The 22,216-nt window shown below is 47.6% G+C and overlaps 1 protein-coding gene across 5 annotated transcripts in view; it reads right to left on the reverse strand.

Moving 5' to 3' along the window:
- Positions 1 to 297: 297 nt before the first annotated feature.
- LOC135400947 (actin remodeling regulator NHS-like) overlaps positions 298 to 22,216 on the reverse strand; it is a 99,294-nt gene continuing 77,375 nt past the window's right edge. For 2 of the 5 annotated variants that reach the window (XM_064632973.1, XM_064632974.1), the window contains exons 2-5: positions 14,929 to 15,200; positions 10,185 to 10,379; positions 8,762 to 9,453; positions 298 to 7,770 (exon numbers count right to left, since the gene is read on the reverse strand). In XM_064632973.1, coding sequence (XP_064489043.1) covers positions 3,372 to 7,770; positions 8,762 to 9,453; positions 10,185 to 10,379; positions 14,929 to 15,200 — 5,558 coding nt within the window. In that variant the 3' untranslated portion in view covers positions 298 to 3,371. Of the gene's footprint in view, positions 7,771 to 8,761; positions 9,454 to 10,184; positions 10,380 to 13,180; positions 13,284 to 14,928; positions 15,201 to 18,569; positions 18,657 to 21,584; positions 21,736 to 22,216 lie in introns of those variants that run through there. The other 3 variants (XM_064632975.1, XM_064632976.1, XM_064632977.1) reach the window with 3 other exon arrangements.

Genomic DNA, 22,216 nt, shown 5'->3' on the forward strand with positions numbered 1-22,216 from the left:
CTGCCTTGCAAAAACACCTTGTTTTTCCAAGGCATTCAGTTTTCATCCTGTTTTTGGAGAGCTATGCCGTTTCGCAGCTGTCACATTTTCTCCAAATTTCACATATTAACTCAGTTACAAAAAATAAAATGACAAAAAATTTCAAATTCTCCCCAGAATAATACGCACCAAAAACCCGGAACCCTACTTGTAGTGCACAACTGATACTCCTGTCCTGGTGGCAGAAGGTTCGGTCAGTCAACTGATCAACCTCTATCCAAGGAAAAGCCTATGGTCACACACAAAGTTTACAAGAGGTAATGTATTCTGTTTAATTGCAATCTAAAAAAATTCGGACACAGTACGTCACATCATCCATGCAACACATATACCTTCTTCGAAGGCATCTAATAGTATACACACTTGTACAATTCATTCCATCAGTAGCAATGACCGCACAACTCTTGAACAGGACGCTCTTCTTGGAGCCGTCCATAAGGCACACAGCCACCTTGGGCATATGTAGTTGAGGCATGCATCAACTAGAAGATGCAAGGGAGAAGAAGAAGAATATAAGAAATGTAATGCCGAGGCAAAGAATGACAGCCAGAACCGGAAAAGCTTGGATGACGTGGAAAGTAGTGACACAACACAGATCAATCAGTGTACTGTCTGCGTCGTCGTCTCATAGCGCTGTACCAGGAATGTGCAATGAGCAATACCGCTGCCAGCACCAGAAACAGAAACAGAAACAGAAACATAGACAGTTGGTACAGAAGTACAGCACAATATGAACTGTCGTTAATAACGTGTTTGGTAAGGTCACATCACGTTCAAGGGGCAAGAAACGCACAAGGACAGTGATTCGCATAACAGCCGTCAGTAACAGTCTAACATAGGCATAAAAGCTGGACTGTGACCCATTGGAGTCACTGATGTGTTAGCGACTTGCAGCTTGAAAAACACGTTTGGTACCTGGATCTTGACAGAATGTCACATGGGAAGGGGGTATGCTTGATAATGCACCTGTGCACCCTTAAAGCATTAGTGAATTAGATGCGCAAAAGCTATGCCATGGCTTCCAGCTAAGCAGAGAATAGCCTGCTGGAATTTCATGTAACCGGATAGCTTTTTTCGTGTGGCATGAACTGGCTTTATGTCGTTGTGCTATGTTGACATGTTTGCAACTCCATGTTGCTGTGCAAGACATGAATTAACTCAGGACTGTAAATACAAACACTGATGCCGAATAAGCCTGCATAGAATGGCCCGATGTCAATAAGATTCCATTCCGTGTTACGAGTGCCCACAGTGCTAAGCATGTGCAGTGCAGTGGTAGCTGTTTCTGCCAAGCCTTTCAATAGGAACCTTTGTCACACTCTCATACCTAGCTAGCTAAAGTAGGTTAGGTGTGACAACAAACAGCTCTATGAGACGCAATACAGGCATATGCTGATGTCCTTATGTGCATCTATGCATTTAAAAACATAAAACGCATGTATGGCACTCATGAGATGAGAAGTGAAATACAAGAATGTTCACAATGGTGTCATCCCCAAATGTCTCCGAATGCCCTCAGTGTGCCTGTAGAAAAGGCATTGCATTCTCCGAGTTGATTTCATTGACAGACGAAAGTGATGCTACTGCGAAGGGCGACAGTTCTGGTCGGTGACGTACTTGAATTGCACTCTGAAAACATTCTGCCACGAAAGAGAGAGGAAAAAAAAAGAACATGCAGCAGTGAAAAAGCTTTCTGTGTGTTCACATGGTGGCAACAGGCATGGAAAGAATTTTTGCAGAGGCAACTTCTCTGTATGAAGAAGTTCTCCAAACAGCTGAAGACAGCTTCCTCAGGAAAGCCTATTGTCTTCCAGAACTGCTACTGAGGACTGGTGTAAGTCCCGGTATCTTTTCTTATATCCGACTCATCGAAAATGCATGGAATGCACAGTAGGCCTGAGAATATGGACTGTCTTGTAACACAGCACAACTTGCAACCAATCCGATAGCAGCAGCACCGGTGGACAAACGTGAGAATACCTTTTTTTAACAACCGCATGCTCCAAACAAAGGACGTTCTCTGATGCTGTACACTTCATGACCAATTGTTTAGAGGAGCATAAACGAAACCCATTGGGTTCCTTTGTTGTTATTCGTAATTTCAAGCATGATACCACCCATACAGACTAGTCAAGAGCCTGAAAGGGCAAGGGAAACAGAAATGCTGCACCCCACTGATAAGGGTGCTCTATGGGTACATGCTCTCTCAGGGACTAATTGTACCATGTGGAATGCATATGCAGTCCAGTACCTCTACAACGTTTCTTGTGTGCCATATACGCTGACAGCATAGTGACAGCGCCTTCATTTTTTTGACGTACACAGAAAATAGTGGGAACACTGGGTTGATGTTTAAATAATTGTTAAAACTTACAATGCATAACCCCTACCAGGATGAAGCCTGATACAATAAAATCAAATACCGTGAACCATACAAATAGATAGGTATGTGCTATGATATAAAGAAAAGCATAAATAAGAGTGCTAAAACACTGCATATGTACACATGCGGCACATTTGTGTTCCCAGCTGCCAAAAGAAAATATCTTCAAAGGAACGCTCAAAATGCATAATACAACTGTATAAACTCACTAAAACGGTACGAATACGCATGGTGATTGAATGCCATCAAGTGCCATATCCCAAGCAGCACAACATCTTCGCCCAATATTGAACCAATATTGGCAATACTGGCCCAATATTGGCAATATTGGGCCGACATTGCCAATATTGGTCCAATATTGGACCAAGATGTGCTGCTCGGAATAGCGTGAATGTGGCACAGCACATGTCACCCCTAAAAATTTCATTGAACTTATCTTATCACCGTACAAACACCAGGAAATAACGTGACATAGTAATTTAACATATGATGTGTTTCAACCGGACCAGGGTCATGTCATTTTTGCGAGTACATTAATGGTGGTACAGACACACCATGCCAGCCATGGATGTGTAACATTTATCTAGTAGGGTATGCAGTGTACTACTGGCAGACGTTTTCACTGTCAGTATGCATAACTATATTTCTCCTTTAAGGACGATATCTCATGTAATACACAAAAGAGCCTGCCAGTACCTACTTCTCAATTCCCTTCCTGAGAAGATATCCTGTGCTATTTTCCTGGAAACTGCAAAAACAATTTTGATCCTTGGAGAAGCATGGGTAATTTCTGCCCCGACAAGGATGCAGATTGAAGACCAGTACTACTGGCTGTGACAGCTGGCACCATGCCTTAATTCATTACTGTAAGAAATATAAAATAAGAGAATGAACGTGAACTTCAGTTCGGTGCCGTAGTTGTCGATCGCCACAAAGCGTCTGTTGAAATCTACACCCAAGTACTTGATGACGGCTTCTGCTCTTTCAGGGGTGACCCAGAAGGACTGGCATCCTCGAATGACTTGGTAAGGGTAGTCTTGCCTTCTGGTAGCTCTTCCAGGCAGTCCTCCAGAATGGGAGGGCACATATGATCGTAGCGATACTGCAAGGATGACCTCACCCTACCACGCTTCAGTGGTGCAACTGTTGTCCAAGCCTGGTCTCCAGGGCTTGGGGGATTCACTGGGGAAGACACAAGTGATTTGCTGGATTCTTCAGCTGATTTGTTAACTGGTGACGATGTTTTCAGAAGCTCAACTGCTGATATTTTCTCCTGACCATTCTTGCTACTGGTTTTTGTCTGCAAGAGCAGCTTCTTGAAGTCAAGCAGGCTAGTAGGCTTAGCAGGACCGAGGCGATCGTTCGCTAACGACCTTCTCTGGTGAGGACTACATGTCCTGACATCTCCTGACCAGCTACTGCGGTCTCGAGCTCCGCGTGGGCTTAGAAACCCTGTCTCTGCAACACCTCCCTTGCTTGGCGTGCCCGGACGGCCCACAGAGGGAGAGCTGGACCTTGAGGACAGTGGTGATATCACGTCGCTTTCAATCTTAATGCCGTGCCTTCTTTTAGATGTGTGGATGGCGGCAAAGAGGTCTTCCGTTGACATTGGCTTTTGGCGTGGTTCTTGATCAAGAGACGTGTTACTGGCGGTGTTGTCGGGAGATTTGTCTGACTCGGAGCTTGACAGGCTAGTGGATGACAACATCATTGGCGATTCCGCGGGCTGGTGCCTCTGAATGCCACAATCTCTCTCATTTGGCGATTGTTCTGTACCAGGAAACATCTGAACATGATTCAGTCTGTTGTTTGCTGTTGTGGTTGCCAAACCAGGAAGAGGATTGTTGTACGCAGAGCGTGTTGTAACAGTGCCACCTGCAGCGCATGGTCTCCTTTGTGGGCTTCTCAGCATTTCTGAGGTAGCATTCTGGTAATGTGGTAGCCCCACTGAATTGAGTCTCGCATTTGGGTGTGCTGTCGGTGGGCTGGCTTCACCTGCACCTCTATGTGGAGATGTCTTAACATGACCGTAGAGTTGTGGGCTTTGGTCACCTCGATGTGTCAGCTGCATTCCTGTATTCGAGCAGTGTACTGGTGATTTTGATTGACTCAGTGGTTGATGAGATTCGTATGTAGGATAGCTATAACAGTTATTACTGTACTTCGTGGTATTCCTGGGGTCAGCATAGCTGTACCTCTGTACAGCTATTCCATACGGTGGTGGAGATCTCGCTGACTCTGACACTGGAGATGCTAGAGTGCTTGAAATGGACTTTGGTCTATCATGTGAACCCCAATGCACTTGTGCATTTTGTTGTACCATGTTATTGTTCTGGCATGCACTGCGAGCTGCCAGATCCTGCTTTCTATCAAAGGAGCCCTGGAATAATGGCTTTGCAGGATTGCGAGACATGTAGGTATGTCCTTGGTTTTCAGGAAACGTGCCTATTACAGCTGACAACCCTTGCTGCTGATGACTTGGGCTACGATATCCTTGTGGTGGTGTCGGCGTCAGTCTTCCATTCACAACGACACCCTGGTTGCCCGGTTGGTATATGTGTGCAGGGTTCTGCCCTGCATGCTCTCCATTCCTCATGTTCAAGCTGGATTTGGATGGCACGCTCTGCACCAGGCTGATCCTTCCCGAGCTTTGTGATGGTAAAGAGCTTGTGGAACTTGAGTGCTGAAGGGGGTAACCTCGAGAGGCAGAAGGCAGCTTCGAAGAACGTGAGTCCACCTGTGGGGTATACCGGTGTGTGGGTGTCATCCTTCCATCGAACACCTGTGGCACAGAAGATGCTGAATATGAATGACGAATGCTGTAACCTGCAGTTGTTGCTGATGCTTCATTTGATACTGGCTGATGCGGAAGACCAGAGCTCCGTCCTGGAGCAATGGGCTGCTGAGGTGAAGGCTGGTGAGGCAGGCAGCTTCTACTTCCAGATGGTGCTCCTCGAGGGACATTTATTGGAGTAAAATGGTGGACAGGAGTTGATCGACCTGATGATGTTGCTTGGGGAACTGGAGTCGATAGTGCCCTGCTGGAGTACTCTACGTTTGCAGAAGCTGTACGCTGTACGGGTGTGTTTGTTGCAGGAGACCTCATGCCCTGCATATGACCCCTTCCTGCCTCCTGTTGTTGGTGGGCTCTCGCAGCCACAGAACTCAGGAAAGTTCTCGAAAAGCTTGATGGTGTACTGCATCTTGAGCTTTGCTGTGAATCATAAGACAAGATGGTAGGTGACATGGCCCTCTCAGGCGAGGATTTTTCGGTTGAGGTTGAATATCTTGTCCTCGGAAGGGTGCTGCTGGAGTGGGATTCTACCTTCCCTGCAGGATCCAGTTTCACATAAGCATGCAGATTGGTGCGAACCGGTGATAGAGAATGTGGTAACGTAGCATATTTCTGGACAGATGATGCAGGAGATGTAGAGGAAATCGGCTGTGCGAAGTAGTTCACCGGATCGCCATCATGCTGTCTTCCCAGAGAATTAGAGCTGTAGATGACCTTGCCCGCAGCATCTAATGTTACTCTCGCCCCACTTCTGCTCAGAGAACGTGCATCACCGAATAGGCTATTGACTTCATTTGTCACACTTGGCAATCGTGCTGACCCCTGTTCTAACACCCTGCTGTCATACGTAAGTGGAGGAGGAGGAGGCGGAACTGCTGGGGGTGTCGTTGCCTGGGGGCTGGAAAGCGAACTCGATTTTGGGCTTGTCTCAGGGCTGGAAGAAAGCAGTGGGCTCGCCGAATCTGTCCGCTGGTCTACGGCAGAAGGTATTCGGTTCAGGGCAGAAGGTCTTATGCCTGGGGACTTCGCAGGTGAAGGTGGACTAGGGGTCGAAGACTTCACTGGAGATGGGCTCTTCCTTTCCAGGTACGACAGAAACGGGGATCGAGTCTTGCACATCAATGACGTCGGCCGATTCAGATAGAATGGCATGTATGAAGGGCTGCTCGGTAGAGATGGGGACGTGGGCGTTTGTGACGTGGTATCACTATGAGGAACGCTGGTAGTGCTGGGGGATACTGGTGTTGAAATCACAGGTGCCACGGTAGTGGTGCTTTTAGATACACCATGTGCAGTGGTCGGGGCTAGTGTCATGCTTGTGTTCCAGTGCTGACTCTCCGTTGCATTAGGTTTCTGTGCATTTTTCTCTGCAGTTGTCACGCGTGATTCCAAGTTTTGTGTTACCATTGTTGAGCTTGTAGTTGAAGAAATACCGGCGTTTGCACTGTCCTGGATAGCCTGAGGAATAGCGGCAGTGGAAATACCACGAGGATGCGAAGTAACAAGTTCAGTGGAATGATCTGCTGGAACGTCTGTCTTTTGGTGGCATGGTGATGCAGGTTCACTGTCTGAAGCTGGGGAAAATGACTCAAGCATTGGTGGGTTATTTACATGAATCGCTGAAGGTTCCGGAAGGAGAGTTGCATTCAGGAACAGCATTTTTCTTGGAGACTGGACACCATACATGTTATACCTTGGAGGGGAATCTTCCTTTTCTGTTGATAAGAGCTCTTGTTCCTGTGCTTGATCCTTTTTGGCACTGATATCATTTGGCCCTTTTTCACAAGAACCCAGCACAGACAGTCCTGCAGAAGACTGTTTGTCTACATCCAATTTAAAGCCCTCTTCGTCACTAGGAACAGGCGAGACAGCGCATATGGAGGGGTACCGGAATGAACTGATAGAGGTCTTGTTCCTCAGCCGCTCCCCTACTTCGCCCTCCGATTCTGATATGTCTCCAGCACATGGTGGTGGTGAACTCTCTTTCTGTGAGAGAACTGGTGAGAGCTTTCTTGTACTTGACACTCTGGGTGGGGGGACTGGAGGCACTTTGGTCTTGAGCGTACTCGTGCTGCAGATTGAGCCAGTATCATTTGTTGCATCAGCATTTTGTGAGAGAAAGCTGTTGAGACTTAGGTTGCCGATTGTGTCAATGGACGTTTGAGACCCTCTATTTCCACTAGCACGAAATGTGACTTCATTCTCTGCACCAGCCTTCCCATACTTGAGCCCGCTGTCCGTGTGCATGGATGTGTAGTAGCCGTCAGTGTCCACAGAGTACACTGAGGAGTCGCCGTCATCGAAAGCACCATGGAACGGGTCGGACCCAATACTGATTTTACGAGGACCAGGAGACGATGACGACTTAGAGTCCGATTGATATGCTTCTGGTGTGAGAGTCCCGGATTGGCTGTCCTGGTCTGTGGAGTGTGTGTTTGCACGTGATCCCTGACATCCGCGACCAAGTCCTGGTTTCCAAGATGAGGCCAGTGTTGTGGCTGTAAGAGCCGCTGATGCATCCGACATGTAGCCAGTGGTAGTTCCATCATGTGATCTGAAACATTGAAATCTATTTACTACAATTCTACATACTATTTACTGGGACTCCACTGGGACTGTCTTGCACCACATGAGGAGCATCTACACGTTGTGAAGCTACTGTGAAAGCATGTCATCAGCATTCTGCTGAATATCAACTTCTACTTTATAATACCTCATAACATCCCCACAATGTTATGCGTACAGATCAATCTGGTTTAATTTCGTCAGCCTTGACACTCTTGAGCATGGCAACCTTGGTTACAAACTTAAAATCAGATATTGTACTCGGAAGTACGCAATCACAGCCGAATGTGAAACAGGCCTTCGAGAAAATGATGTTGAAATGACTATAATGTGTCTAAAAGCAGAGGATTATTTTATGTCAATGTCAAGCTCTGTTTGTGGCCTAAGACATTTGATGAGCAGTGATCGAGGCACACTTTTGTACACTCTCAGAGCAAAGTAAATTTGTCTTCAGATTTACATCTCACATTGTCAAGCATAATGTTTGACAAAAGTGTAAGCAGCCACAAGCACAAAGATTACATTCGATAGGTACAGTGCTGGACAAAAGTTTATGGAACACACTGCGGCGCATTCCTTCCTCAGAGTGACACGCTAGCAGCGAATGCTACCGTACAGACTTGCAAACAGGGACTGGGCACATAGGCACCTAGGGACTTCTCTGTATACGTAGGCACTTCTCTTTAACTCCGTACGGTCCCATTCGCTGCTAGCATGTCACTCTGAGGAAGGAACGCGCCGCAGTGTGTCCCGTAAACTTTTGTCCAGCACTGTACGTAATGAATGCCTGAGAGCTTCGGTGCTACTCCTTTGCTGCTTGTATGGGTTGCTCGAAAGAAGTCACTTTCTTACATCGTACACGCCAAACTGTGAACCAATGCGATGAACTTAATGAACTGTGCAAAGACCAAGAAACTCTTTCTTGAATCTGAGAAACTGTGGCAAGGTACCTGAGCACCGAGGGCAGTGGACACACGTACCTGCCATCGGTATCATGATGGGTGTGGTCGGAAAAGAGAGAGTCTTTCCCCAGGGAACTGTCAGACTGACTGTGTGGAATTGCAACGGGGGACGCGGCACACTGCTGCTGATCCGAGTCGACGGACGCTCGCGTGCTGCTACTTGCACTCCAGTTACCGCTCGAAGACTGCCCATCCTCGAGCCCCTTCGCTCCAGTCCTGGCCGAATTCTCCCTCAGCTTCACGGCAACTGTCATCGCAGCCGAAGAAGTAGATATGGGTAGGAACGATCGTCGTTTCTTTTCTGTGCCCGAAGAGTGATCTCCCTTTTCCCTCGTTTTTTCTACGTCGCTTTTAGATCCGTGATCGTCTTTCTTGCTGGACTTCTTGAGGAACTTCCAGTCCCTTCCTAATTTGAAGTTCATGGCTTCATAAAAAGAGGAACGCTTTTCACTTTTATTGTTTTCGGTGGATGAAGAGGAGAGATCCCCCGAAGAGGGACTGCCCTCGGATCTTCGCTTGCTTCGTCGTGTTGCGACAGTCTGGAGGAGTTCATCGTCTGTCTGGCAGGACGTGTGTATGAGGGCTTCTGTCTTCACAACGTTTCCAGATTTTCTTCTGGTGGAGAGAGCCTCTTCGAGTTCCTTTGAGTTCCCGTCTGATATTGTGTTTCTCCTCTTATGGTGCTTCTTTCGTTTGATGAGGAAGTCAACCTAGAGAAAGGCAATTGTTTAGAGTAATTGCAACATGTATTTACAGATTGCAACATACTTTTCTGAAGTACATAGGTCAGCACATTCCTAGGTATTCAATCAACATCACGTCATGGTGGGTCCCCCATCACGTAACATCACATTGCATAAACGTCAACATCACAACTCTTCAACTTCAAAACCCATCATTCGACATCAACTTCAAAACCTGTAACTCGACTTCAACGTTCAGCATCACATCACGCCGTAGGTCATTACTTTACATCAACTTCAATGTGACAATATATTGGAGCCCATCACTCAACATCACATCATTCTCCATGATGTGGTGATCACTGATGTCCAGGACGGCCATCATGAGTGAACTTGCTGACATATGCTGAGATACAGGAGACTCAACTACCTCACTAAGGACTGTAAGACACTATTTTGGGCCATATACATACCCTATACAACCCCCGTATACCGATAAACAACCCCCATATACCCATATACAACCCGTATACCAAACCCATATACAACCCCTAGAGCATGTTTTCTAGAAGACATTAAAGAAAAACTTTGGTGGCAGGGGTCTTAAAAAAAGGTATAAAGTTTATTTATTTTTCTCCACTTCTATGTAAAGGTAAACCTCCTACCAACCATAGAGCTGGTGTGGACTGAAGTCAAAAGATGATGTGATTTGTGAATGCAGCCTGAACGTTCCTTGTTCAACATGACTTTGTACTCACATGGATTAAAGACCTCCTTACTGAAGACATACGACTGAAGTTGCTTCCTGACGTATCTATGGGGACCACAACCGATGGGTACTCCAAGGATAATGCATGCATCTTCTCTTCGGGAGATGGAAGGACTTCCTGTGTTGTGCCTTCACCGTTTTCTGGCTGACCTGTTGCTTCTTTGGATGTAGACAAGCTTGCTGGCTGTGGATGAAATCACAAGAAATTCGTCAGTTTCTCTAATGTTTACTGCGTTAGAGGTTAGTCTTGAAGGTGAAAGGAAGTGAAATTTAACATGGCTCGAAAATCTGTTTCATTCATCAAGCAGTCTCAGAAGCTGCTACTGTGCACAATATTTTTGCTGTGCGGTGTATTGTCACCGTGCAATCAAATTTACAAAAACGTCCAGAGAAAACCGCCATTGGTCCGGCACGGCCCGATTTCCTTGCGTGACGTCAGCAGGCCCCGCGTGGGGAGCAGCCGTAAGCCCTCATTGACCACCGAAGATTCGTCTGCTACGGCTACGGCCGCATGGGGCTACGTCACGCGTCGCCTGACCGGCCCTCCCATCGGGACTGCGAACGTGCCGCCGCCGACTTCTCTCGTTCACTTTCACGCTCTTTGAAAGAGTGAAGAGTTTCTCGTTGGTGTGCAAGATCAGAGGCCCCTCGCGCGCGCGCGCGCTACAGCCGACTTTCTAAGCGTCTATCGACACCCTTTGTTGGGAGTCTTAACATGCAATTTCACATCGATGCAAATAATTGTCTTTCACATTTATTTGGTATAACATGGAACGAGGTGACAAAACCCTTTTAAATGTTTAGGCAGGACAGCTGTCTTCAATACGAGGGACATGAGGGACATACAATACGCTATGAATCCCGTTCTTGTCCGTATTCCTCTTATCACACGTGACAATACCAGTAAAATGTGATACGTTTTGCACTTCCAAATGTCCAGGATTTGTCGGGATGTCCTGACGATGGTTCGTGCAGGAACACAGCAGAGGGAGAGACGTGCGTATTGAGAAGTGTGACATCACAATGTACGCAATCTGCTATGCATCTATTCGCTTAGGTTTAGGTTTAGGTTGTGCCTTGTCCCCTTTGCTGCGAGATCGACCTATAGGGGGCGACACCGTCACCTTTCTAGTGTGGATCACGCCGGCCAATGTTCGGAGTTGGTTCTTTCCCGTAATTCTTGTGCATGTTCACCGGATGGTACGATACTGTTCGGTTCCCCAATGATCCACCTACTGCACTGAACGCGGAATAAACGCGTAAAAGCAGACGACGCGAGGAAGCTATCCACACTACGGTAGTTCGTCGTTTCTCCGCAGCGCGCCGACACCGTATCGCACCGACAGAGGAGTCTCCTCACCACAACTGATGACAGTCTTCGAATGTTGTGCGGAGCAAGAGAAGGTTCCGACGCCACGTACGTACCTTTAGAGAACCCGAAACTATAAAGTTTTGCGAGGGAGTTCTGGTATAAAAAAAAAGTTCACGGAACAGCGTAATGTTCATTGACAGCATTTATATCCTCTGAGTCTCGGGCGAGAAGAATTTATAATACGAAGTAGAAGAAACAGCGTCTTTTTAGTCCGCAGCGGCGGTTCCAGATGGCTTCCGGGTGGCACTTTTGACACACGACATCCGGCAAACAGCTGCAAGTTATGCACTAATATCCATTTTTACGCAATGCATGCCAATGGCGTACCAGAGGGGAGGTTTAGGGGGTTCACCCCCCCTCCCCTAAATCGTACCTTTGGTAGTGCATTTGGGTGAGGGAAACAAGGGTGAAATCCTCCTCCTCCATGCAAAGTCCTCATAGAACCCCTTCCGAAACATTCTTCTGGCTCCACCACTGATACATGCACATCCCAATCTGTCCTAGACCAATTTTTTTAAATTCTGTGTTAGCGCCGCGAAGCAACGTGGCGTATAGACGTGGGCAGATGGAGAGAGGACAGCAGGAAGGAGTGGGGGACAGAGGGGTTAGTATGCGTGATGGGCCGACTTCAGGGGGAACTGTACCGACATTCGTCTGGAAAGTCTTCGGAAAACCATGAGACAGCACAGCCGGTGCGGGGGGATTCGAACCAGCGTCACCTCCCAGTCTCGGCGTAGAAAGCGGTCATCCTAACCACTATGCCACGGTAGCTGTTCCCAGACCGATGGGTTACTGGGTCGCAGCGGTGGGACGATGTATCGATGCCTTTTCCTTATTTTTAATTGGCAGTTTGCATATCATATTACACCTAAGAGTCAGCCCGCAGGGTGACGCGTGCGAAGTTTCGGTCTCGTCGCCAATCTCGAAAGAGAGACCGCAAAAGGAAACTGAGAACATCGCGCAACACGCCGCTTTAGAACAAAGTCTGGAGAAGCTCTGTACTAATAAAAACCCGAGCGAGAAACACGACGCAACACAAACTACTCGAAAAGGCTAAGCTTTCCTCGCCTTATCTCGTTTTTGCGGAGCACGACTCTCATAAGCATATCTCAATAGCAGCTAGAGATCAGCTGCCAGGTCGCTATCGCTGCGTACTGTTTGGACAACGTGTGAGAGGTTTCGTGTCGTGTTTCTATTCTGTAAGCGTCCCTTATAAGTTATGTACCAAGTTGGAGTATAGCAATAATAACAATTTCATTAAAAATTACGAGGGAATGCCACGGAGTTCAGTGAAACGGAAGCGCAGCAGTGCACGTTCATTCCCTAATAAAAGCGAGCACCGCTATAGAGATGGCGTAGACATCGAATCGTCGATTTGCTTCAAAATGTCCATCACTACATAAACACAATAAGAAACGAATTTATTCGTGCAAAGCTACGTGAATCTGTTCTGAGAGATTACCACTCTGAGAAGTAATACGTGTCACATTATCACTCACTGCAGCATTTCGTGCATCTTGCGGCGTCATAAACATTCAACCACCATATAGCAATTGTTCCACACACTCACGTTATTAGCTGCGGTACTATCACAAAAAGCATTATTATCTTACAGAACGCCGACGTCGAATTGCACTTCTTGAAGGCATTCTAAATCTTGACGACACGCGCAGACAGAACCGAACGCAACGACTACACTGCTTCAGTGCTGCTACACTAAGCGCAGCAATCGCACTGCGCATTGGCAAGCTCCATTGAGATAACGATTGGAGAAATTGAGATATGTTGCCCAAACAGAGAGAGAGCGGCTGTTGCATCTGCATATCGTATACGCTGGGTGACTGCATACACTTACTGGCGTAGAGACGTGCAGAATACTTCGAGCGGATACACCAATATTACTGCGCCAAATGGAGCATCGAGCTTTGGACATTTTCTTTTCAAACTGAACTGCATTTGTAAGCCGGTGCGTCCCCCCCCCCCCCTGCTGCTGCTTCCCCCGCCCCTTCCAACGCTTTGCACACAACTTTGTTGAACAAACCGCTCTGTCCAAGGACGTCCTTCATCTTTCGCAGTGAGTTACATTTCTCTCACTGAGCAAAGTTTTCTCGATGAAATCGCTCAGGAAGTCAAGGCCCTATATAGCCGAGAAAGACTACTGAGCGTTGCAGTGACAAGCGTGGTCTGCAGTGGGACAGCGATCATTAGCTCTGACACGAAGCAGACCCAGGAGAAGCAACCAATATGCGTCTGTACGTGCAAGTGTCTGGCGTTTCCGCCGCCGCGCGCGCACAGGGTGTCCTTCTTGTGCTTTGGTCAGTGTCAAGGAAAATGTGCCCTCTCAAGTCGTGCGTCTGGACCTGAAGTGTCGGTAGCGCAGAGGCAGACATAAACCAGCGAGCTTTTTAGAGTACGCGCTCGAAGTCAGGTTCCGGTGATAGTGTACAGGGCACACATCCACGTCCTCCCGTCATCCCAAAATAGACTACTACTATATACCGTTCACCTCCGAGGAGTGAGAAACGACACAAACGCTGTTGCGACTCGTATCTAACGTACTGTACGTCCTCTGAAATAACCTGTACCAACAGTCTCTGACAGTCATCTCCATTGACACCGCCAGCTGGGCTGTAGGCGCGTTTACCCTGGGATTTCCGCCAATGCTTTCAGATAAACGTCACCACAGTTCCCTCGAAGTCGACAAGGGATTTTGTCTACTTGTCGACTTGTCACAAGTCGACAAGTAGACAGGGACCAATTCTATCACATTCCCAACGCTTGTCTCCAAGGGCGACAAGCCGTTGTCGGCTTCACAGAGGTGGGCAGCGTCACGACTAACGCTCTGGGGGGGAATGTGCGTCCTGGGCCGACTTCTACGGGAACTGTGCCGACGTATGTCCGACAGCCGTCAGAGGAAAACCCAGGAAAAACCCCAGATAGCACAGCCGGCACCGGGATTCGAAACCGGGTATACCTCCCAGTCTCGACGTGACGTGGCCAGCACGCTATAACCACTCAGCCACGGGAGCTGGTGGGGACGCCCAGGGCAGAGCTCTTAGAGTAGCAAGTCTTTACTCAAAAGCTGACTACTGTTAACCCATATGACGACGACGGAGAAGAAGAAGGATTAGAGCACCCATGTATCCCTCCACTATGCCGCAATACAGCTGAGCATTCCTGCTTTGTCTCGAAAAGGGACCATGATACAATACACACATGTCCCACGAAAAATCAGTCCAGGGGTTATGAGACGGTTCTTCTTGGAATGCGCACGTGTAGACGCCCCCTATACGTCGATCATTTACAGGAGTGCATGGCTTCAACCACACCGGCCGAGACCGGCGCTAGGACAAGGACTCACCTTTCTGGCTTCGATCTCTAAGTCTGTCTTGAGACGTCTCTTGACGGCGTCTCCCCAGATGGGCATGCAGAGGTACAGACACCGCGAGTCGACGTCTCCTTGCGTCTCGTCCAGGCATCGGATGACGTGTAGCGGAGGCTTGGCCGTCGACCGATCGTACATCTCACGCACGCGGGCCGGCCGTGTCTCCGGAGTGAACAAGTTGCTGGGCTCGACATAGTTGGCTTTATAGTGCTCCTTTACTTGGCTGAATTTGGTCAGGTCACCCACAGCTGGAAAGAAAGAAGGAAGTGTTAAAGGGACAACTAAGGGAATGTACTGCGGAAGAGATCGACTGTATACACCCAAGCAGCACATCTTTGTCCAATATTGGCAAAATATTGGCAATGCCGGCCCAATATTGGTCCAAGATCGGTCCAATATTGCGCCAATACTGCCAATATCGGCAATGCCGGCCCAATACTGGTCCAATATTGTGCCAATATTGCGCCAATATCGCCAATATTGGGCCAAGATGCTGTGCTGCTTGGGCAGTATTGAAGAAATATACGTTTGCTCTATTTTGCTTGTAGCAAACGATCACACGGGATTCTAGGGCATTATTCATCCTCAATGCGACGATGATCTTTTGATTAAAAAAAAAGAAGAAAAAATGGCGACGTAAGTAGACACAGTCCACACGACACCGTCGAACTCAGTTCGAAGTAGTACATATTCATATGGAAGAGAGTTTCAGGGTGCGCCACGTAAGAATGACCAGAAGTTTATTAAATTCGCGATTTGTTTTTCTTTCGGAAAAGTCCTTGAAACATCTATTCCCGATGGGGCCTACTCAATGGTGCTGGTGTATCAATTAGTGCAGCCGTTAATTAACTTTCATAATCAGTGAAAACAGGTTGACCGCGCAATTGCAAAGTTGTAGAGCACAACCGTGAGGAGTCTCAGTCCGCTAGAATCGAAACGGCAGCGCTTTCCTGTACCCTAGTGAAAAATATGCGAAAATGCACTATTTTCGAGCGTTGCGCGAGTTCTGCGTCCGCTTTTTCCCGTCGCTCTCTCGCTGTCACCCTTGTGATGCACCCTGTATATTGGATATTAATTGAACTATTCGAGAAAATGCTTAAACGTAGAAAAACAAAACAAATGTAAAGCTTTCGGCACAGTGACCTTCTGCACACAGATGTCCCGTGAGGTTGTTTCCTCATTCCCAACACGTTAACGACTAATAGTCTCAGTAGAGGCCTGTTCCCACCTATAGCTGCGCGCTAATATAGCGCTACAAAACAGCACGCAAAAACAGCGCTGGTTGTTATCGGACGGCTCACACTTGCAAAGTGGCGCAAGCGCTATAATTTAGTGGTCTCTCCCCCATCATGACGCCTCCAGAGTTCGACAGTGTTGGACGAACAAATTCGATCAACTGACTGAACCTCTTATCAAGAAGGACAACAAGATAAATTACTAGACATTTTGGATGACACACTCGCCGGTTCCAATGCGGTCGCCGCGTGCCGTGAAATGCGGAAGCAAAACATATCCACGACTTCTCCGACGTCTCCACTGAAGGGCATCCTCATTGGCCAACACGGATGTAGCGCTAATAGTAACGCTGAAAAGGTTGACTCCAGCTCAACTCCGGCAAGCGCAAATTTTTAGCGGTTTGGAGCAACGCGAGGAGGTAAATATCGCGCTATTTTCTAGCGCTATATACTGTATCATATCGCTGTATGTCGGAACAGTCCTTAAGTCTTTCTCTCTCATAAAGTCAAAGAGCGAAAACGCGACATCAACCGTCATCACGTGGTCCTCCTATCTCTCTGCGACAACCTACCTCACATTGAGACGACACGATACTCCCAGAGAAAGGCATCAAACGCAGAGCACACGGAGCACTCTCAAGGTAGCGCGAGGCGCGCTTCGCTGAACCACAACGAGGAACCACCACCGCCACATGGGGAAGCCGTTCGCAAAACTCCACCTGCCCATCCAGCACCTGCCGTGCAGGTAGTCGTGCTTAGGTAAGTCGTGATCTCCCATTTCGCTAAAACTTTAGCGTGTTCTGACGACTCGATTAAGCTGAGGGGCGCTGCTGCGCGTTCGTCCTTTAGCGTAAATAACGGCCTTTGTTTGTGGGTGTGCTCTATGGCCAGCGTCACGACATCCACCGTATAGCGTGACTGCGTGAACGCGGGCTTCGGCACGAATTCAAGCAACAAGTGGTGCAACAAAACCTCGAACGCCGTTTACAGATAGTTATACGGAGCGATCAATCAAAGCCGTGCACAGATGAAGCAAACTGCGGGCCAATATACATACACACAACAGTGTGCTCTGCTCAAGACGACCTACAACAGATAAAGCGACCGCGGCAAACACAACGAAAAATGCCTCCCGTTTCCGCAAACGTTTGAAGGGGGCGGATCCCGAAAAGCCACTGTTAAGAATCCACCGTTTAAAATCCCATGTATTCAAAATCCCAAACGGCGTAGCGTATAGCGTTGCGTGCGTGCCCAGCTGTTGCACTGCAATTCCGCCATTCTTCATATTAAAGCTTTAATTTAGAAATCTATCGTGGCATCCCCCGTTTGAAGTGTTCCTTGTGCGATGTGAATCCTGCGTTCTTGCTAGTTTAACTCACCCTCGATGGGCACGAACGCATAAAAGAGCTTAATACACGACATACAATCACGTGTCAGGTTATAGAAAATGGCGCCAAATCTTACGTCGTTGTACAGACTTTAGCTGCCTATACCGGTCACCAATTTCCTTCTCTAGAACCAAGTCGGAATGCCTGCGTGGCTATATAGCGCTCTATCTATGCTATATCCATGCCTCCGTAAACAAGTCCCCATGCATAACAGAGTAAGAGCGGTGTCTGTTCTGTTCATCCGTCGACCCTTATGCATATTACACGTACCACATGTTTATTTAATGGGACTCACGCAGTGCTTTCCTCCGAACACGCTCACTGCCAGATCCAACTTCTAAACCAGCACAAAATGTGTTCTACATGAGTTTGACAGTGATGCCACAAGTGTTAAACGTAGCTGCACGGTAGGGACGTTCATTAATTGTTTATTAATTCGATCATTGGCGTCATCACTTCGTCACGCTTCACATGACAATCAGAATTCAGATTCATCAGAAATGTAATTCAGAATCACATCACCACAATGCTGAATTTGCCTGGACAGCCCGGCGCACTTGACCTAATCGAAAACTAATTGGCGGTTGGGCACGAGATGTAGGGGAAGCGTAGCGGGACCTGGAAACAAATAATTATTCCATTTGTTCAACAGGAACTTGTCTCGTTAATGCCCAAGCGTTGTGATAAAGTCCAAGAGTTTTCCATTAATCAATTTGATAGATGTCATTTACTGCGTTACGTACACTGCGGAAATGGATTCTGCATTGAAAAGGAGAGCTACGGATTTGCGAGAATAGAATATACTTTGTTGAAAGCTAACGCATTATTTGCATTCTTCTCCCTATTAGTCGAAGATCATAAACCATCGGAATAGTCAGGCAAAGCCCCTTGAACGGCGTCATATAACACGCGAACACAGCTCCGCAAGAGCCACCACCCTTGCTGACACGTTGCCATAACCTGAATGACTGAGAAGAAAAAAGGAGCATAATACCTTGTATGGTTTGTATTCGACAACCAATCCGACCGACACAACGTCGTTCACAACGAACGACACAGAAATATTCTTCGAGCGTCTTTCAGCGTGTCCTTATGTCCTCTTCCGATGAATTGCACACACGGCTTCAAACATATTCGCCGTACGCAACACATTTTCGGTCATCGCGAAAGCCCATTTCGCATGCACTCGACACGAACACAGCGAGCGAGGTTCACGCCGCACAGCACGCGACACGCTCATTCCTTGCGTGCGACGCGTGACACGAGTACTGAGAAGGCCTTACTGGTTTGCCGCACAATTACAACTGCGAAAACCGCCTCGGAACGCGGCAATTAGTGGAAAGCGCGCACTCTCTGGTTGGCGGCATAAAGACGGTCCTTGTTCCCGGAGAAGTAAAGCCCGTCGCCTGCACGATGCCAGCTGACTTGGCGCCTTGGGGAAGGCGTGCTGTATTTTGTGTGTGTGTCACCAAGATGTGCCGAATAGCTCTGCATGATATAAAAATGTCGTACTTTAGAACTGATTTATACCTTTTTTATACCTTTTCTTCTAACAGTGTAGCCTGCAATTACTTCGGAAGGAACCCATTGTACACAGCCAGTGGCGGATCCAAGGGCCCCAAAACGTCAGCATATACATTGGATTCCCCCCCCCCCACTACGCGCTCCGACAAAGAACACCCCCCCCCCACGCCCCTCAAAAAAAAAAAAAAAAAGAAGCGCTCCGACAAAGAAACCCCCCCCCCCCAAAGAAAAAGGAGGGTCTGGATCCGCCCCTGTACACAGCATGCATATACAGTAAGACATTCTTACATTCATCAGTATGTGCGTTTCAGTAATATTTTTGTGTCCAAACAACTCCGTGTCAAAGGTCGGTTTCCTGCCAGATGAAAAAGCCCAAGATGGCAAGTTGGTCACCTGTCCGCGCAGCTCCTCAGTTTCCCTCTCTCCCCTATTGCCGCGGGACGACCTCATTTGTCCCTTTCCCAAATAAGGGGGGCAACATTCCTACCATTGCTGCGTTGTGATTGGACAGACACTTCGTCACGTGGTTTCTCCAAACTTTACCCTCTCCCCTGTGCAGAGACAAACCATCGTAGCGTAGCGTATTCCTCCTCACAGCAAACTTGATTCAGGAAGGGACAGGTCGTGCACCTCGCGGACGATGTTGTTCGAGATGTGCATTGTTTATTAAATCTGCTCTTTCTATGAGGGCAGGGTCAGGCTCCCACACACAAACTGATTCCGCCCTTTCAATCCGGCGTACTTTCATATTCCCCGCTCCGTGGAGCACTGAGAGGGCTTATGTGCTGCTCATTATCATTACCATTCGCCACGGATGCTTTCGCGGAGCGTAATCTGGCACGCGATTTCCCAAGAGGTCAGGCCACCCTCTCTTCAGGGGTCCTAATCAGGCTCTACGCACCCGTGTGTTCTAAACACAACAGAACGGGGAATAACATAGCGCAAGCCAGCCACTGCCATGCTATGCACCACCCTTTGGCCAGCGTCTAATCAAGCCCCGGTGAAGGGCAGCTGCAGGCAGGCGCCATACCATTTATCTAAGCTTGTCCGGCTTGCATGGCCATAATGTGAGTGACTGGGAGCTTTATAGGGACATTGTTCGAAGTGGGCTCGCGGTGAAACGTGGAGCGGTTCGAACGTCAAAAGCAGCGAGAACGGAATGAATTAGGGAGCCGATTTCGGCTGGTTTCCTACGCTCACTGCATAGAGTGATAGCCCGCAGCGATACTGACTACCGATCGAGGTAGGCTGCGATTTTTCCCTCAGTGTTTTCTAAATTTCAGTCACACAGTTATCTGTGATAACTTTCTGAGAGCCGTGAATTCGACCCGCCGCCTTTTTTTTTTTTCTTCCTTTTCACAGCTCACACCACAAACTCTTTCTGGTGGTGACCGAACCGCTGGGCAGGTAACATCACGTCGTGGATAACGTAACGACATCACCGCTAGTACGAGTAAAAATTAATGAATAGTTGATGAAGTGCGAGCAATTACTAAAAGTGTCTTTTTAACTTTAAGTTGTATTCTGTCCGTTCCAATCTGCTGCTTCCTTTCCTTCTTCTTCTCTCTCTCTCTCTTTTTCTAGTTCACTTGCAAACAGCGGCGTAGATAGTATGGCGGGCTAGAATGAATGTCCTTCTAGCCTGCCATATAGATAGACACCTGTTCAAATTAGCGCAAAAGCGGTGCCACGATACCTCGACGACAGCTCGTGACAACAGTACCCAGTGCACAATGCACACAAAATAGTCAAGTCAAAAAACGAAATATAAGCAATACTGCGGGAATTTGATGTGGGGGCATTCTTTTCTCTTTTTGTTTCTTATCTTTTAGTACCTTTCAAATAAAGAGCAAAAATGTTGCGTCTTTTCCCTAGCAGGGTATCCTTTTACTTCGGCCTGTAAGTGTCAAACTGCAAACTCTATTATGCGTAAAGCGGACCGGGGGTAGCGTTTCCTGCATGAAACATGACCGCTTACTGAGATTACTGAGTACCAGGCAAAAAAAGCAACTGAGTAGAGCACTAAATACTCAACGTTGAAAAATTTCTATCAAGCTATACAATTTGTGAGGTAGATATATTGTCAATCGAATACGAAATGAGTACAAGTCACTCCCAAAAAGTATTTAAGGTAGAATATTACTCTAGTTTAAAAGTATTTGTAAGATACCAAGTTATTCCCAAAAATATTTAAGATTGAGTAACGTATAAGTAGAGTATTCAAGTTGCGTACAAGTCTGCTTGCATCGCTTTGGCAAGGGTACACATGAATACAAAACACACTGAAACAACTTTGGCCTCTTACGCCTGTCTAGTATTACATGTATGCTCGGCAAAGAAAACATAGGATATTCCAATGCTGTCAAAATTCCTCCTTTCCCTTCTGTACACCGCGCCAGGCCACGCTGCTTGAGAGACAGACAAACCGTGAGAACCCCACTGCGTCTAGCTCATTTCGTCTGTGACTTCCTCTCTCGCCACTTACTTGTTCACCAAACGGACTCGAGCAGAAACACATCTCGTTCAATGTTCCATCGTTGTTTTTGTCCTTTCTCTCTTCTCCTTCACGTGCATACTTCCACAGAACATGCAGATACATTAGGTTCTCGTCAACCAAAACAAACGCCCAACAACGACGCCGCCACATGCAGACGACATTTCGAGATGTACGCCATTGAGGGTGAGGGGAACAACGGCATGGGCAGTAGCAGAAACGCCATTCTCCTCCTCTGCGTCTGTGGAATGCCGGCGACTTTTTTTTTTTTTTTTTTTTCGTTTTTCCGGAAACTCTCGCCGTCCGATGAACGATCACGAGTGGACAAGGAAGAAGCAAAAGTTTTGGATGGAGCGAGGTTCGGGCAGTTGGGGTAGTGAACCGCAGATAACCCACTATACAGGGGGTAAAAGCAGACACAAGCGAGTCAGGTAAAGAGGGGGTTGGGAGATGCGGCTGGATGCGTCGTCTCGGCTTTTCTCATTAGAGGGAGAAATATGCCATCGACGAACATTACGAGTGGGACGCTGATGGTAGGGTTGCTCTAAACGACGCGAAATAAGCGTGATGTGGTGGACGAACCGAATGCGAGATCCTTCCAGTCACGAAGTTGTGAATGCATT

This window comes from Ornithodoros turicata, chromosome 7, assembly GCF_037126465.1.
Source record: "Ornithodoros turicata isolate Travis chromosome 7, ASM3712646v1, whole genome shotgun sequence".
NCBI classification, from domain to species: domain Eukaryota; kingdom Metazoa; phylum Arthropoda; class Arachnida; order Ixodida; family Argasidae; genus Ornithodoros; species Ornithodoros turicata.